This window comes from Anomalospiza imberbis, chromosome 25 (assembly GCF_031753505.1).
Source record: "Anomalospiza imberbis isolate Cuckoo-Finch-1a 21T00152 chromosome 25, ASM3175350v1, whole genome shotgun sequence".
In the NCBI taxonomy this organism is placed as follows: Eukaryota; Metazoa; Chordata; class Aves; order Passeriformes; family Viduidae; genus Anomalospiza; species Anomalospiza imberbis.
The window spans coordinates 3,360,008-3,377,947 of record NC_089705.1 but is presented as its reverse complement, the minus strand read 5'-3'; the positions used below and the strand labels follow the sequence as shown (position 1 = coordinate 3,377,947).

The 17,940-nt window shown below is 50.5% G+C and overlaps 2 protein-coding genes across 7 annotated transcripts in view; one reads left to right on the top strand and one right to left on the bottom strand.

Annotated features, from left to right (window-relative positions):
• The window catches only part of CDCA8 (cell division cycle associated 8), a 438,802-nt gene that overhangs the window by 301,391 nt on the left and 119,471 nt on the right, over window positions 1–17,940 (top strand). The gene's annotated exons all lie outside the window — the stretch shown is intronic.
• On the bottom strand, window positions 1,148–7,761 carry MEAF6 (MYST/Esa1 associated factor 6). 6 transcript variants are annotated; one of them, XR_010993674.1, is made up of 9 exons: window positions 7,623–7,761; window positions 7,392–7,507; window positions 7,222–7,309; window positions 6,723–6,768; window positions 6,001–6,193; window positions 3,172–3,201; window positions 3,011–3,068; window positions 2,384–2,417; window positions 1,148–1,922 (listed from the first exon to the last, which is right to left on the bottom strand). XR_010993674.1 is itself a non-coding variant. In XM_068172590.1 (8 exons), the coding sequence occupies exons 1-8, from the start codon at window positions 7,716–7,718 to the stop codon at window positions 1,914–1,916; spliced, it is 612 nt and encodes a 203-aa protein (XP_068028691.1). In that variant the 5' UTR covers window positions 7,719–7,761; the 3' UTR covers window positions 1,148–1,913. The 6 variants fall into 6 exon arrangements, 4 of the variants coding, with proteins under 4 accessions (XP_068028691.1, XP_068028692.1, XP_068028693.1 ...); XR_010993675.1 differs by lacking the exon at window positions 3,172–3,201; XM_068172590.1 differs by lacking the exon at window positions 3,011–3,068.

The following is a 17,940-nucleotide window of genomic DNA, read 5'->3' as shown; positions in this document are numbered from 1 at the left end:
CAGGAATGGCTGCACTTCCCCATTGTCCCTGCAGCACCCCAAAGTGTCACAGGGAATGCAGAGCTGACCCTGCCACACAACCTGCCGGCACACAGGCTGCAGCTACACCAGCCCTTTGCTGCTTCTCCAGAATGTTCCACCCAAAAAAGTCTGGCAGCTTTCCTCGAGGTCAGAGGTGCAGCAGAGACTTCAGCCTCTGAAATCCAGGTGCTCCAGCCATCCCTGCTTGGAGCAGCAGCAGCAGAACTGTTTTCATACCGAGGCCAGGGAATCAAAGCCATCAGCTGAGAATTCTTTTTTCCAGCTATGGAGGAGCAAGCTTGTAGTTTATGCTGTTCCCTAGATCTTCCACCCCCCTGTACTTAAAGTGTAAGTTAAAACACAGAAGTAGGCCGGCTTTGCAGCTTGGCCTTTAAGCTGCTCTATCCCGACCCCCCCGTGGAGAAGCAGCTGCCAGTCCCCCGAGCAGAGACACAGCTCCCTGCAGGATAAGCCAGCTCCCTCCAGCAACAAACACGGAGCTGCCTTGATCCCCGGATCAGATGCAGCCCAAAGCAGAATTCTGCTCCCTCGTGCTCCTGGTGCCTGGAGAGCTGAGGAAGATCCCAAACCTCAGGGGAGCAGAGGTGCAGCAGAACACGTGAACCCTCGGCTTTGCCACGGGCCATGCGCACTCTGGGGACTCAGCGACAGCCCTGTTCCATGGCCCCTGTCCCATGGCCCCTGTCCCACATCTCCCTCCAGCAGCAGGGTTTACACAAACACATCCCAGCACTGACAAAGAAAGCATTTCCCCACAGCTCAGTTCAAGATTCTGACGTGGCTGCTGTGAGAAGCACCCAGCCGTGATTCCTGTCCTGCTCCAGGGACAATCCAGCTGGCTCATCCATCGCTGATCTGCAAGCAATATGCCAGCAGAACCGTGGACATTCCAGTCCTGCTTTGCAGCAGGATCAGCCAGACACAGCTGGAGAACAGAGCCTGGCACTCCCTGCAGCACTTAGGAACAGCTACCCCGAGGAGAGAAAGCACCAAGAGAACCTCCCATGGGCCACGGGACAAGGAACAGCTCCAGTGCCAAAGGGGAAGAACCCCAGCAAGTCCCCATAAAGCAGGTGGACACTAAAACGCACCAGGAGTCAAAGTCTGGACTGAATAAACCATGAGAAGAGACAAACATGGAACTTTTATTGTTTATGTACAAATGACAGAGGTTTGTATTAAAAAGAGACCCACCCAAAGTCAGCGACAGGGAAGAGTTGGCTCTGAGCTCTGGCCCTTCCTGCACCTACAACACTGAGGAATATCAGGAGATGGTGTTTAAAATGAAACTAAGAGAAAAGGGTTAAACTGCCGCCTTCTCTGCTTGAGTAAGAATCAAGAGCTGCTCCACAAAATGAAGAACCTTCCACTACACGGACTAAACAAAGAAACCCGAAGTCAACTTGTAACTATACACTTCAGCTTTAAAAAAGGCACAACAAAACCAACAAAATAAAACAAAAACAAAACCTCAAACCTGCAAAGCTAAATATCAGCAACAAAAGTAATTTAAGTCTCGCAACATGGATGGGACACACTGAATCCTACCCCAGTTCCAGTGGAAAAGGAAATGCCTCTCTGTGGGTCTGCAGGTGACAGGGGGGCAGCAGTATCAGCCTTTTCAGCAAGTTCCCGACCAAGGTGAAAGCACAGAACAGTCAGGAATTCAGAACTACTACAACTACTACACCACCTTTGTCTTCCTGCAACTCAGGTGATTTAAAAATGATGCAAAGTACATGGTCCAGGATTTCCTCCCCCCATCCAAGTCCCTTAGAGTGAGTCACTCCTGCTGCAGCTGCCATCCTGCTTCAGGGCTTCTCAGTGGGGAGTCACAGACCTAAATCCCAGGAGCATCAGCACTGATGGCTTTAGTAGTCCTGCAGAGAAAGGACAGCACATGCACATTAACACCTTCCCACCTCCGATTCTGCTCTTGGAGCTGGGGGTTCTCAGTCCTCTCTCATCTCACACACCACCAGCTGCAGGCAAAACAGATCTTTTTCTTGTAGCTAAACATTGAAAAGCAGGACCCTTCCAACCTCGAGTATGAACTCAAACCAGATGCTTTTGATGCTCCAGATCATGACAAAATAACAGGTTGCAAAGCAGCTTTTTCCATGAGAAGCACACAGGAGTTATCTGTGACCTGGGCTCAGAACAGCCCACCTGGGCTCAGCTGCTGTCACAGCCAGAGGACAATGCTGATCTCACGCTGTGACTCCTCAACCACGACAATAAGAACTCAAATGACAGCAGCAGCAGGAGGGTTTTTAAAGCTAGAGAGTCAACCAGCCCTTCCAGTGAGCAATGAAAACACAGACAGAGCACGGATACTTACGGCTCTTGGCTTTTTGTTTAACTTGAGATCAATCCTGTGGTTGGAAAGACAAGAGAAACGTCCATGTCAATACCTGACCCAACACCAGAGTTACTGCACAGGGCACAGCTACGACAGAGACTACAGTTAATCCATCCATTCCCAACTGGCTGAGCCAGGGCGCTGTTCCCAGGGTTACTGGGCATGAGAGCAGCAGAGGAGAGTCAAGTTATTATTTGCCAAAAAGCAGATTCCATCCACTCCCAGACAGAGTTAATCAAGGGGCACAGTCAATCACAGGGCACTTAGGCAGGTGAACAACGGGAACTAGGCATGCTTGATGTTAATTTAATCTGCCAGAAGTGTAACTATGCCACAGGTAATTAGCCAGACATAGCGTGAGAGTTGTTTACTTGGACAGAGTTAGATGACAGGGATTATATGAGCCAAAATTACTGAGTTTCGTACATTTTTCCAAAAGGAAATATCCAAGTCTATACTTATCTCCTTAAGCAGCAAAGCCAAAAGAATCAGTTTTTAAACTAAGTTTTAAAGTTAAAAAGTTTTATCTATTTAAATATGAAACAGAAAGGTAAAGAAGAGTGAAGTTAATTTATGATTTGCTGAAGTTATTAAATAAAATGTTACCTCCATCACGCTTTTCTGTTTTTAAAAAAAACTTCCCAGCCTAACCTAATATACATACCTACAATTAAACAGATAAACTAGGGGTTAGCGAGGTCTCAAAAGGCACATCGGTGTCTACACACTAACAACACAGCACAAGTACTAATTCAAGTCAAACTTACTCAAAGTCATAATCAAACATGCCAGACGGGCTGAGGGGCAGCATTTGAAAGGAAGAAAGCAATAGAAATTAATATACTAATGAATTAAATCAATTAATTGATTAGCCACCCTAGCAAGATTGCTAAAAAATAAAATGAAATAAATAATAAAGCCAGTGTTGAAACACCATCAAGTTCTTCAGATATCTTAACCAGGACTGGACACAAAAAGCACTCTGGGTTGGCAATCCAGAGTCCCCCTCCCCACTGGATTTCTGGGAACAAGAGGTGTTAGCAGAGGTGGGTTTGCTTCACGCAGGGGATTTTAGGAGCTGGAGGGACAGCTGCCAGACCCGCAGAGGGCACAGCTCAGGGGCAGGACAGGAACCAGAGGGCTTGGAAAACCAAAGTGAGGGGTCAGGAAGCTGGGGAGGGGGCTGGGCTGCCAGGGCAAGGCGAAGCTGGTTCAGGCAGAGGTGACACAGAACTTGGTGCCCAAGCCTGCACTGGGCTGTTCCCCCCACACCCCCAGCACTGCTGTCCCCAGCAGTGGTGGCCCAGGGAGGTTTGGCCAGAGCTGAGCAGTTTGGTGATTGTCCCACCCCTCAGACAAGTGCCACAGCACCACCTCCAGACACAGCTGTGCCCACAGCTGGCACCGGTGGGGAAGGATTGAGCACAGAATCCCATTCCAGGACTGCACTGCTAGGAGCAAACAGCACTGCGTTCCCTTGAACACTTGTTAGCTGTGACAACAGCTGAGCACACAGAAAATATCCACCCTGGCCTTGCTGTGGTGTGGCAGGGAGCAGAGGGACAGCACAGCCTCTGGAGCCACACCTGTGGCCCTGTGTGCCCCACAGGGGAACCCAGCGAGGCCGTGCTCCGGCAGGGCCCTTTCCCAGCACCTCCCAGTTCTCCAGAACGGGGCAGCGAAACCCAGAGTCGTGCTGGCAAGAGGAAGAGCTCCTGAATCAAGAGAAAAGCCAACGTTTCTTTTTATTTTTCTCTTTTTCATGCCAGACCCCTCAGGGGACAGACCCACAGGTCTGGCTGGAGCAGCTGTGGGGTTGTGGAATGCCCTCGCTGCACGATCAGGGACTGGGTTGTTGCTGGGGTGTTTTTAGCCTAAACATACTCGAGAATTGTTTGGTCTTGTCTGCCAAAATTTAGGGGATAGTCAGTAACAGCAATCACGATTTTAACAGAGCTTTTATTACAGACAAATTTAATTATCTTTTTATGGTTTTTAATTATCTATCTGGCCCTGCTAAGCATTACAAACAGTCAGTTCCTGCCTCGCTGAGTGTCTCACAGAGCCTGGGAACACAGAAGCTGCCACAGGTGAGCAGGGCAGGGCTCCTCTGTCCAGCAGCCTGGCCTGGCAGCAGCAGCCAAAGCTGCAGAGGGGGGATGTGAAGGAACCCAGAGCCACACAACCTGTTGGGAGGCAGCTTCCCCCCAGCTCCTGTCCCTAAAGTCCAGGTCATGGACCAGAGCAAAGAGATTTATGTCAGTTCCAGCACCTGCCCTGCACCCCACCATGTTGTTGGCCATGGTTTGTCCAGGGAGAATATTTTATAATTTGTTTGAAATGGCAGTTTTCTTAAGCTGTACTTCAGTTTTACAGGTTGTTTCTCTGGACTTGTTCACGGATGTAGTTTCTTGTGTTATTCCTGCACTTCTTCCAAATATCTACAGGCAAAAAAAGAGATTTGAACTTCTTTGGATTCCCAGCTCATGGGGAACCAAAGGGACATCCAGTCCTTTTGGATATTTGCCCAATTCAGGCTGCTGTAGGAAGGAAATTCTGACCCAAGAATTAAAGACACACTAATGACTAAACACTTAATGAAGGCAAAAAAGGAGTTAAGCATTTTTCAAGCATTGTACCTACCTCGTGTCCCCACCCCAACTGTCCCGAGCCCCCCTTTTAAACTTTTACCACTTTAAATCCTTTCTCTAATTGCGTGGCAGGTCCCTTAAAGAGGAGAGCCTGTCCCTAGGCAGAGGCAGCAGCTCAGAGCCAGTCTGCTCAGAGCCAGCACAGACTGGCTTTGAGAGAGCTTTTAAAACTAAAGAGTTTCACAAGCTCCATTACTTCTATGAGATCCTAAGGCCCCAGCTTCAGCAATCCTTCCAGACAGCTCTGCAGTGTCTCCTGTCCACAGTTTTCCTCCCTGAGGGCCTGATCACAGGCACTGTCACTGCCAGAGCCTGGGCTGAGGGCACAGGGACCAGCTCATCACCCTCATTACGCCTTAGGGGCAGAGCTGGACAGGTAAATCCAACCAGAAAAGAGTTCAAGGAATCTGTTTCACATGAATTTCAGGTCAGTTTAATAACAAACACTCTCAGGTGAAGGTGACACAGCAACTCCTCTATGCCAGCACTGAGACTCAGTTGGAATGTGAGAGCTGGAAGGGGTTGCAGTGGAAATCCAGATACTGGGAGAGTCCAAAACCCCAAAAACATTCCCATTTGCTTTCCACCCTCCTTCAAAGAAAGCACTAACATTCCTGTCCTACTGGGCTCTGCAGAAACCAAGCAGCAAGCTCAGGAGGTCAGGACCTGCTGGAAGGATTAAGCTTTATCCTGGAGAGATGGGAGAGCTGGAGAAGCTGCCCAGAAGCACAGCTGTGCCACAGCTGGAGTGAGCACCCTGTGCTGCTTGTTTAACTTCCTCAGCACTTTCCCCTCCTCTTCCAAAACCAGGAAAACCACCCAAACAACTGACCCCAGCTGCCTGTTGGTTATTCCAACGTGTTACTGGTTCCCCTCAGGCAATAAATTCAATCCAGCCCCAGCCAAGTGTCCAGGTGTGGTGAGCAGGCTGCTGGTCCCACTGACCTGTGTCTGTTTTTGTTCTTTCTCTTTTTGTGGCTGCTGTGGTGGCTGCCAGAGGAAGTGGAGGAAGCAGCTTTCTGGGGCTTCACACCCTGCACGGAGCCATCCAGCTCTTCAGCATCCTCCTGGTTGGGCTCATTCTCCTGGTTGTGGAAGTCTGGAGAAGTGTCACTCTCTGTGCCACTGCCCGGCTCCCCTAGAGCAGGACAAAGCCAGGTGAGCACCAGGGTGAGCTCCTGGCACTGCCCTGAGTGGGAGAAACAACCCCAGAACAGCAGCAGAGGCACCTGAGCCCTGCAGCACCAGGTGAATCACAGAGCCTGGGAAACAGCTCTGCAGGACAGAGGGAGCTGCTCCTCAGCACTGAGGAACCACATCCTCTTTGGTGCTGATCACAAAAACGTTTTTTCAGTGTCCTGGAGGTGAGTGGTCCCTCCCCAGGTCTCCTGTGACTGACACATCTACAGATGCAGTGCTTCAGCTCGTCCAGCCTCTTCCTCCACAGAGCACCAAACCAATTTCAATCCCTTTTACACACAACAGAGCCTTCTGAGCCTGGAAAGAACTTGGGAAGTCAACAGCCAGGAGCAGCCCGAGGGCAGCAGACACAGGGATTGGGAAGGGGAGCCAGACCCCAGCCCAGATCTGGAAGGCTGAGACAGGGCTGAACGGTGGGGAGAGTGTAATTCTTCCCAAATTTAGAGAAAAGTGACAAAGGCACTTACGCTTCTCAATGAGCTGGTCCTGGACTCCAGCTAACGCACTGACAGCCTGGGAAACCAAACGGGATGTCAAGCCAAACAGGGATTCACTTCCCAATGCTCAAAGCATGGAGCCCAGCTCACACAGACACGTCCCTCTGAAGTGCCCGTGGCCCCATGTGGCACTGGGGGTCTGGGGCAGAGACAAAGCCAGGGGACAGCAGTGACACCAGGGACAGGCAGCCTCGCCCCCAGACACTCGGAAAGGGGCTCTGGGAGAGGCTGCGGGGTGGGATGGGGATGCTTTGGGCAGGCAGCCAGGGCAGGAACGGGATTTCAAATGGGGAAGTCATTCTGCAGGTGATCACAGCAGGACTGAGGCACCAAGGGACAGGGATGGGATGGGGATAAAACAGGAACGGGGACAAGGAAAGGGACGGGAATGGAGACAGGGATGGGGACAGGGATAAGGAGAAGGGTGAGCACAGGGCTTACGGGGGTCAGGGCTCATCCTGGCACTCACCGCTGCTGAGGTGACCGAGGACTTGCTGAAGAGCCTCTCGGCCTCCTTGAACTTGCGGTTCCTCCGGTCGTTTTTGCTGTTGGAGTTCCTGAAACAGAGACAGGCGCGATGGCGGGGCCGGGCGGGCGGCGGGGGGGGCCGGGCAGGTGGGCAGCGCCGCCGCCACTCACTTCTGGTTGGTGAGATAGCGATCCCAGCCGCGGATGATGTTGCCGTACATCTGCGTGTCCTCCAGGTAGCTGCCCTCGAAGGCGTAGATCTGCCGCTCCAGGTTTGCCAGCGTCTCCTGCCGGGAACACCGCCGCGCATGGAGCAGGCCCGGCCGCGCCGCTCCGGCCCCGCCGCTCCCCCGGCCGCTCGGCCGCCACCCGCACCGCACCGAGCCCCTCCCCGGCGCTCACCGCCAGCTCCTGTTTGCGTTTCACCAGCTCGGCGAGCTCCCGGCGGGTGTCCGGGATCTGCGGGGGCCCGCCGGCCTTGGCGTGCAGCGCGGCCATGGCGGCGCGGCCTGCGCGGGGCGGGGCGGGGCGATGCCGGCCGCGGCCGCATGGGGCGCTGGCGAGGCGGCAGGGGCGGGGGCGGCGGCGCGGCCCCGGGCACGGCGGCGACAGCGGCGGCGACAGCGGCGGCGACAGCGACAGCGGCGGCGACAGCGACAGCGGCGACAGCGACAGCGGCGGCGACAGCGACAGCGGCGGCGACAGCGACAGCGGCGACAGCGACAGCGGCGGCGACAGCGACAGCGGCGGCTGCGACAGCGGCTGCGACAGCGGCTGCGACAGTGACAGCGGCGGCGGCGACAGCGGCGGCGGCGACAGCGGCTGCGACAGCGACAGCGGCGGCGACAGCGGCTGCGGCGGCGGCAGCGGCGGCGACAGCGGCGGCGACACCGGGCCCACGCCGGGGACGGGAACGCTCGGTGGTTCTGTCCGCCCGGTGACTCAGACAGCCCCCGATTCAGATATTCAGGGAGTCCCCGATTCAGATATTCAGGGAGTCCCCGATTCAGATATTCAGGTAGTCCCCGATTCAGATATTCAGGGAGTCCCCGATTCAGATATTCAGGGAGTCCCCGATTCAGATATTCAGGTAGTCCCCGATTCAGATATTCAGGGAGTCCCCGATGCAGATATTCAGGGAGTCCCCGATTCAGATATTCAGGGAGTCCCCGATTCAGATATTCAGGGAGTCCCTGATTCAGATATTCAGGGAGTCCCTGATTCAGATATTCAGGGAGTCCGGTCCTTTTCCCTGGGAAAGAAAAGTGGCCAGCCCAGGTTGCTGATGTCAGTTTTAGGGTTCCCTTGGGACTGTCAGGGCAGCACAGGTTTGAGGTGGGGGCAGGTTGGGTCTGGGACACATCCTTGTTTGTTCGGATTTTTTGGAGGCGTCCGGCCACTCAGGGCCACAGCCCCTGGAGACATACAACGCCTGTGTTGGGGAATGGCTGCAAGAACAGGGTCATGGATCGATGGAACAGTTATTCCATCAATCCTCTGTTTGAGACCCCAGACCTGAGCTCTGTGCCCGGGAGGAGCTCTGGCCTGGGAAACTGGCCTGGGAAACAGCACTGGCCTGTGAACAGTACGCTGTGCATGTACAGATAGCAAAAGGCAGAATATCCTTGAGATATGAGTTGTACAAGAACAGGATGTAAAACAAGATGTACTTAGCAAAGTAAAAAGCTAGCAGATGAAAAACTTAGCTACAGCTGAAACCGCAGGTAGAAGAACATAGAACAATGAACCTTTATAAATTGACCAACGAGAGCTTGATTGCTGATATTGCTTGCAAAAGACTATATAAACTGACTGGATCTCTGAATAAACTGGAGCTTGCTTATCAATCATATTGGTTGTGTGCTTGTCTTCCCTCACTGCCCGCAGCAATATTTGGCGCCCGAACAGGGACCCTTGCGACCCTCAGGGGTCTCGGTGCCGATAGCACCGAATAAGCAGCGTTTGGAGGGCTAAAAGTTCGACTCGATGCTGGCATAAGGAGTCGTCTCGAGCCTTGGTCAGAGCAAGACTCGCCGTCCGGGGAGTCAGGACAAGACTCGCTGTCCGGGAAGAGCTGCTGAGGTACAAAGGCTGCACTTAAGGGTCAGATTGTGGAAAGTGAAGTAGCTCTTCAATTACTTACTAGTTTCTTAAAGAAACCTGATTTAGCTGATATAGATTTAGATAAAGATCCGCAGGCTTTGAACACCTATGGTCGGGCTCAGGGCTTATTTAAAGCCTTGGGGGGATCTCTTTGATGTAAATGAGTGGTGTGAATTAGGGAATATTCTTTGGTTTAAGCTGATTGATGATGACAAGGTTGCTCAAAAGTTAATGAGTTCGTGGCACTCGGTCTTAAATTGTTTGCAGAGGTATCAGGCAGAAAAGAAAGTTGCTGCTGTTGCTACTGCCACTTTAGAAGGGGTTAAACCAGGAACGCATTCTTTAGGGGTTGATTACAATCCTAGTCCTCCAGTAGGAAATATTATTGAAATTAAGAGCAGATCGAGTGATAAACAACCTACTGCTCCTCCTGCTCTTAATCCTGCCTTTAATGCTGCTCAGTCAGCGACAGATCCCCTCCCCGGGAATGAACAATCAGTAATAAATAATGAAAGATTCCCAGAGGGTAAAAGAAAGCAGCTACAGGATGAAACTGTTCAGAACAGTCACAAAAAAGTTTTAGTGACATCTGCTGGTGATTCTTTTAAGCAAGAACATCCTAAAAAGTTACCAGCAATACCCAGAATAGATTGGTTAAGGACCCAAAAAGAAGCAATAAGTAATAAAGATTATGACATGTGTTCTGCTATTTCTGACATAGATTGCCAAGCTTTTCCTGTTGTTTATACGCCGAATGCAGGAGGGGGAGAAACAACCAATTATCATCCTGTGGATTGGAAATTGCTTTCACAATTGAGAGCCACAGTTAATGAATGTGGAATACACGGGGAACCTGCAAAGCAAATGCTTAATTACATATGGGGCTCAGGTTTGCTTCTTCCAGAAGATATTAAGGGTATCATGAGAATGATTATAACACAGTCTCAGTTGATGCTGTGGCAAGCTCATTTGCATGAGTTATGTAATCGTTTTGCTGAAACTCCACGACAGCAGAATGACCCTTTATTTGGGGTAACTGTTGAGCAATTAATAAATGTTGGGCAGTTCACTACGATTGAAATGCAGGCACAGGTAGGGGCTGAAGTATTAAAGGCTGCTATGCGACTGGCTAAAGAAGCAGTCTCCAGGGTTAAGATAAAATCATATCTCCTTCTTATATGTCTATTAAGCAAGGCAGAGATAAGCTTTTTACTTCCTTTGTGGATCAAGTGACTGAGGCTATCAATTTAGCTGATGTACAGGATTTTATGAAGAGAGCTCTATTACGACAGCGTGTTTTAGAAAATTGTAATGCCTCTACTAGAAGTATTCTTAAAACAATGAGCATTGATGCTACAGTGGAGGAAATGCTAGAAAGAATGTCGAGGGTTCCTGCAGGTTCTCAGGCAATGTTAGTAGAAGCACTCAGGGATGTAGGGAAAGATTTGGTGCAAGCCCAAACACAAGCCTTTGCTGCTCTGACTCTGTTACAGCCGACAAATAAGTTTAAGCAACAACCTTGTATAAAGTGTTGCCGGTGTGGGAAAATGGGACATTTTCGTCGCAACTGCAGAGAAGGGACAGTATGGTGTAACAAGTGTTCTGTGAACTCTCATTCCACTGAAGTTTGTAGGCGATTGGGAAACGCAAATCAGAGCGCGAAGGGCCGCGGCGCAAAGATCCCAACGGCGGCTCCCGTATGGAACGCTCCAGACAACTACAACCAGCCAGCTCTCTCCAGCCAGCCACAAGAGGGTGCCTCAGCCTGGACCTGGCAACCACAATAAACATTACCCTGATTGATCAAAAGCCTGTAAAAATCCCTGCTGGGGTCAAGGGGCCGGTAATGCACAAAGATAAACCTTGTGGTGCTCTTCTTTTAGGTCGATCATCTGCTGGTTTGAGGGGTCTTTTTGTGTTACCTGGTGTTATTGATGCTGATTTTACAGGTGAAATTCTTATTGTTGCTCTGACATTTTATCCTCCTTTGTTTATTTCTAAGGGCAGTAAAATCGCTCAGCTAGTGCCTACATTAAAGTTGACAGAAGCTGCCTCGACCACCACACATCAACAACAGGGGTCGGCAGGATTTGGATCTATGGGAGGTATGGCACTTCCTTGTCTTCCCATGGAGGAGCGACCCAAAGCTCCTGTTATTTTGGAGAATGGTCATCAAAAGCTGCAGCTAATGGCACTCCTCAATACTGGAGCAGACATCACTATCATCAGCAAGGACTGTTGGCCTCCCTCTTGGTCACTTTCTCCTATGATTGCTGGAGTTGAGGGGGTCCCTTGTGGGTTCCTAGCAAGTGGACACGTCCAGCTACAACACGGCCACCACCAACACCTCCACAGCCACTGCTGACACCTCCGCCGATGAACGAAGGCTCCACCGACGACAACTACGGCTTGAGCCTATTTGTCAGGAACTAAATGATGTTTTAAAGACTAATATTCATTGGACTAACCCTGATACAACTTTAATAGCCTCAAAATTAAATTACCTTTGGCGACAGAGAAAAAAATGATAACAGATGTAACTTGTGGGGGTGCTCAGGGGGTTGTACATCACTTGTAATTACATGTGGAGGTTGCAATAGAATAGTTCAAGGTAGAGGAGATTTCCGTATACTTCAAGGGTGTATAGAATGCTGGACACCTCTACATCGTGTTAATCCAGTTAGAGCCATTCAGCAGTGGCTAAATCTGGTGCTACACAAGCACAACTGTATGCTCTGTGGTAAAATCTAGAAGAAAAAGAATTAGCCTATTTGGCATTTAGATTGATTAGATTGCTTCGCTTAACAAAATTATTTGTGCAAGCTAAACTAGAGTCTTGTCAATATAAACACTTATGTTCTAAACATAACCTAGAGGGAAGACACTATTTCTAGACAGAATGATACCTTTGATTTTGCTATTGTTAATTTTGCTGTATGCTGATGCTTCGGCTCCTGCAGAACCAAAAACAAACATATGTGTCACTTTGGCTAATTTGACAAACCAGAGTACTATCTGTCTGTCTTTATCCTCAGCTGGAAATCCATTTTCTACCTGCCTAGTAGGGGTACCTGTCGAAAATTGGCCTTGCCCTCAGAAGATATCAACCTGTAAGGTAACACAGCCTCAATATAATGTGGATAACTGGGATTCTTGGGTTCCTTACCTTCCTCTTGCTCCTCTTGAGCCACAGGAGTTAAAGCTTTTGGGATCAGTTAAGGCTGATGCATGCATTGTTTTTAATTGGACTAGTGTACAGCAACAGAATCCTAACAGCAGGTGTTCGATTTCAGCAAATTCCAGCCTTCCAATATATAGAAATTCCTCTTATTGGTGTAATTACACTTCAGCACATGTCTCAGTTTCCTCTACATCTCCACTGCAGCTACCTACTGGGTATTTTCTCATGTGTGGAGATCGTGCTTGGTCTGGTATCTCTTCTAGACTTAAAGGAGGTCCCTGCACTACTGGATGACTGTCTTTATTGACACCAAATATGTCTATGATATTAAAAGTATCCCGACATCATAGACAAAAAAGGATGACCCATGCATTTCAGAGTGACTGCAGAGATTATATAAAGTTTTGGTCCCCAGGAGCAATTGTAACTGTGTCTGTTTTTGTTCCTGGCGCTGCAGCAGCGAAGGCACAAGCTACACTGAAGAGATTAGGTTGCTGGCTTGCCAAACAGACTAATGCTACATCTGCTGCACTGTCTAATCTTTTGCTGGATGTTGACTCTGTTAGGCACGCTACTTTACAAAATCGTGCTGCTATTGATTTTTTACTATTGGCTCAGGGACATGGTTGTGAAGATTTTGAAGGTATGTGTTGCATGCATTTGTCTGATCCTTCAAAATCAATACATAAGCAAATCAGTGAATTGCATAGGCTTACTACTCAGTTACAACAAGCAGATGGATTTGGATTAGATGACTGGCTAAAATCATTGGGCCTGGGACCATGGTTTCGTTCTGTTATTCAATATTTGATTATGCTCAGTTTAGTGATTTTGCTGTTTGTATGTTTATTGCCAGGTATTTGTGCTTGCTTGCAGAGAGTTATGCATCAAATTGCTTCATCTGTTACCAATCAAACAATGCTTGCACAAAAGAAAAACGGGGGAATTGTTGGGGAATGGCTGCAAGAACAGGGTCATGGATCGATGGAACAGTTATTCCATCAATCCTCTGTTTGAGACCCCAGACCTGAGCTCTGTGCCCGGGAGGAGCTCTGGCCTGGGAAACTGGCCTGGGAAACAGCACTGGCCTGTGAACAGCACACTGTGCATGTACAGATAGCAAAAGGCAGAATATCCTTGAGATATGAGCTGTACGAGAACAGGATGTAAAACAAGATGTACTTAGCAAAGTAAAAAGCTAGCAGATGAAAAACTTAGCTACAGCTGAAACCGCAGGTAGAAGAACATAGAACAATGAACCTTTATAAATTGACCAACGAGAGCTTGATTGCTGATATTGCTTGCAAAAGACTATATAAACTGACTGGATCTCTGAATAAACTGGATCTTGCTTATCAATCATATTGGTTGTGTACTTGTCTTCCCTCACCGTCCACGGCAATATTTGGCACCCGAACAGGAACCCTTGCGACCCTCAGGGGTCTCGGTGCCTCGTGGACCAGGACGGTGGGACCGGTAGCACCGAATAAGCAGCGTTTGGAGGGCTAAAATTTCGACTCGATGCTGGCATAAGGAGTCGTCTCGAGCCTGGGTCAGAGCAAGACTCGCCGTCCGGGGAGTCAGGACAAGACTCGCTGTCCGGGAAGAGCTGCTGAGGTACAAAGGCTGCCTGCGGAAATACGCCTGTTTTCCCTGGGTAAAAAAAAAGTGGCCAGCCCAGGTTGCTGATGTCACTTTGTAGGGTTCCCTTGGGACTGTCAGGGCAGCACAGGTTTGAGGTGGGGGCAGGTTGGGTCTGGGACATATCCTTGATTGTTTGGATTTTTTGGAGGCAGCCGGCCACTCAGGGCCACAGCCCCTGGAGACAAAGACCGGCTGTTTTCCCTGGGAAAGACAAGTGGCCAGTCCAGGTTCCTGATGTCAGTTTGCAGCAGATGTTCTACATTGCCCCGGCATTCCGAATTGTATTGTGCTGCAGCTTTGTTCTGGGATGTGTGGGGTGCCCCCTCCCCTCCTCCCCTCAGCCCTGTTCTGCTGTGTCCCCGTCTCCACCCCTCACCACTACCTGTACTTCCAGCCCGCCCCTTCCCCACCCTCTCTCCTCCCTTCACCCCTCCCCAGCTGGCCCCTTCTCCACCCCTCACTCCCCACTGCCCACCTGCGACTCCCTGCAGCAGCACTTGGGAGCCTGGACTCGTGGGGATAGTGCGGCCCTCACAGCAGGACAACACCCAAATAAAACAGGCAGGGACCACATCTGTGTGCTGTGCTGTGTCACAAAGGCACCTGGGGCTGAGGGGAGGGGGCTGGAGGTGACACAGAACGTGGGGGCAGCTGAGAGGCAGAAGGGGTCTTTAGGAGTAAAAAGGGGGGCTCCAGGGTGGCACAGAGACGCTGAGAGGCTGCGGTGGGAACTTGAGGGTGACACAAGGAGGCTGAGTGGCAGGGGCTGCCTTGAGGGACAAAGTGGGGGGTGTCTGAGGGTGACAGGTTTATCAGCCCTCACACCACCCTTAACCTCACTTTTAAAACCACCCCTACCCAGGTGGAGTGTGCACGGTGGAGGTTAGGGGGCCACGGGACAGTGTCGGGGGCTTGGGGTGACACACAGACATTGTGGGCTGAGGGGCAAAGAGGGGGGGACTTGACAGGTGGAGAGCTGACACTGAGGGTTAGGGGTAGGAAGGACAGGACACAGGGTACCAGGAAGGGTTAGGGTACAGCAGCAGCCCTCAGCCCAACCCTAAGCTCACCCTAAACAGCACCCCTAGAACACCAGTTTTCCCCAACAGCAGCTGCAGGCAGTGAGCCTAATTAAAAGGCAGGGATGATGCTTGCTGGCTAGAGAGTGACTGGTAGAGCTTGGGGGCTGAGTGCTTTTTTAGGGTTTTTTTTTTTTTTTTTGGGCATTTAAAGGCTATTTTAGGTTTTTTTTTCGACGGGAGCTTTTTAGGATTTTTCTGGGAATATTTAGGATACTTTTAGGGCTTTTTCAGGGCTTTAAAAAGATCATTTTAGGGTATTTTAAAGGCTTTCTTAGTACTAATTAGAAATTTTAGGGTTATTTTTTGGGTGCTCTTGGGGCTTTCCTAGGACTATTTAAAAATATTTAGGGCTTTTTTAGGACTATTGGGGTAATGTGGAGGACTCTTAGGACTATGGTATTTTTAGGTTTATTGAGGGAACTTTTAGGATTTTTAGGGTCTTATCAGGGCATTTTAAGGATTTTTGGGGTATTTTTAGAGCTCTTTTAGGAATATTTAGGGCTTTTTTAAAAGTAGGGTATTTTTTATTGTATTTTAAGGGTATTCTGAGGCGATTTTTATGTTTTTGTGGGGGTTTCAAGACATTTTGAAGATGAGGGTTTTTTAGGGAATTTTGATGTTTTTAGGGTCTTTTCCTGGCACGGCACATAGAGGCTGAGGGGCACTGTGGGGGCTTGAGGGTGACAGAGGCTGGGAGCTGAGGGAGGGACAGGGAGAGGGGACAGTGGGTGACACAGAGAGATGCTGAGGGGGTCAGGGGCAGCTGGAGGGTGACACAGAGAAGCTGGGGGCTGAGGGGCAAAGGAGAGGGATTAAGGGTGACCCACGGGAGCTGAGGGACAAAGGAGAGGGATTGAGGGTGACCCACGGGAGGTGAGGGGCAAAGGAGAGGGATTTTGGGTGACCCACGGGGGCTGAGGGACAAAGGAGAGGGATTGAGGGTGACCCACGGGGGCTGAGGGACAAAGGAGAGGGATTTTGGGTGACCCACGGGGGCTGAGGGACAAAGGAGAGGGATTGAGGGTGACCCACGGGGGCTGAGGGACAAAGGAGAGGGATTGAGGGTGACCCACGGGGGCTGAGGGACAAAGGAGAGGGATTTTGGGTGACCCACGGGATCTGAGGGGCAAAGGAGAGGGATTTTGGGTGACCCACGGGGGCTGAGGGACAAAGGAGAGGGATTGAGGGTGACCCACAGGAGCTGAGGGGCAAAGGGGGGGCTGGAGGGTGACACACAGAGCCTGAGGGCTGGGGGGCAGAGGGAGGGCTTGAGGGGTAAAGGGCGAGGGCTTGAGGGCTGGGCAGTGCAGTGGAGATGAGGGCTACAGGGTACAGCTTAGGAGGCAAGTTAGGGTACAGGTGCACCACCCCTGAGCCCAGCCCTAACCTCAGCCTAAGCAGCCCCCCTAACAACAGCCTTTTCCCTTTTCACCCCTGACAGCAGCAGCACCACACAGCAACCCAAACAGCGAGACCACACCGGAACCCTCCCGCTGGGACAAGGCAGCGACCCTCACACCAGGACAACGACAGAACCCTCAGAGCACAACAGGACCCACTGCAAAAAGGTAGGGATGACATCTGTGGGCTAGAGAGCAACAGGCAGGGTTTGGAGGCTGAGCAGGTTTCCTTGAGTTTTTTTGCAGGACTATTAGGAATATTAGGGGATTTTGGAAGGCTTTTTAGGACTTTTCTGGTGTCTTTTAGGGTATTGTTACACCTTCCTAAGGGCTATTTTAGAATTCCTTAGCACACTTTTAGGGTCAGGATGAGGGTCAGACAGGCTGCCCGCTGGAAATGCGGAGTATTACTGGAATGTAGTGGAAGGCTTTGGAAAGGTGCCAGTGGAGGGGCAGTGGGCAGGGTCCTACACTGCTGGTCTGAAGGCTGTGATTTCTGGGCCCAGCGAAGTGGTTGTGGTAAGGGTTACATGCTGGCAGCTTTCTACAGGAGAAATCCAGCACAGAAAAAACCAAGAACCAAGTTTCATACTGTCAGTTTCCAAGAGGCATTTGGCACCAAAAAAAAAACCCTGAGTACTTGCGGGTGGCAGATGGGGTCTCAGAGAAATACTGCGCAGTTTGGAAATGGAGGAGGCAAAAAAACACTCAGGGAGTGAGGCCCCAGGAGGAGTGCTGGGACCGGGTCAAAAATGAAAGATATCTACTGGTGAAACCAAACTCAGCAGCCCGGGATCCTGATGTCAGTTTGTAGGGTTCCCTTGGGACTGTCAGGGCAGCACAGGTTTGAGGTGGGGGCAGGTTGGGTCTGGGACACATCCTTGTCCGTTCGAATTTTTTGGAGGCGGCCGGCCACTCAGGGCCTCAAGCCCCTGGATTCAGATATTCAGACAGTCCCCCATTCAGATATTCAGGTAGCCCCTGATTCAGATATTCAGGTAGCCCCCAGCTCAGATATTCAGGTAGCCCACAGTTCAGATATTCAGGTAGCCCCCAGCTCAGATATTCAGGTAGCCCCTGATTCAGATATTCAGGTAGTCCCCGATTCTGTGGTCGTCAGTGTCCCTCTGAAAGCAATGAGGGGCTTGTCTTTACAAACAAACCACAGGGAGGTAAAACTAGCACTGAGGGGTAATAGCAGCAGTGGGATTTCACTGATCCCAATGGAATGAGAGGGATTTGTGTTTACAGATCTACTGTGGGTCTGCTGATAAATAAAAGTGGATGCTGAGAGATGAAAGAAACAATGG

Bases quoted from the DNA above. Each gene is read 5' to 3' on its own strand.
- MEAF6 (XM_068172590.1), bottom strand. From the start codon at position 7,718: ATGGCCGCGCTGCACGCCAAGGCCGGCGGGCCCCCGCAGATCCCGGAC. The intron at 7,310-7,391 runs GTGAGTGGCGGC...TCTCTGTTTCAG, and splicing joins CGCTATCTCACCAACCAGAA to GAACTCCAACAGCAAAAACG. The intron at 6,769-7,221 runs GTGAGTGCCAGG...TTGGTTTCCCAG, and splicing joins CCTCGGTCACCTCAGCAGCG to GCTGTCAGTGCGTTAGCTGG.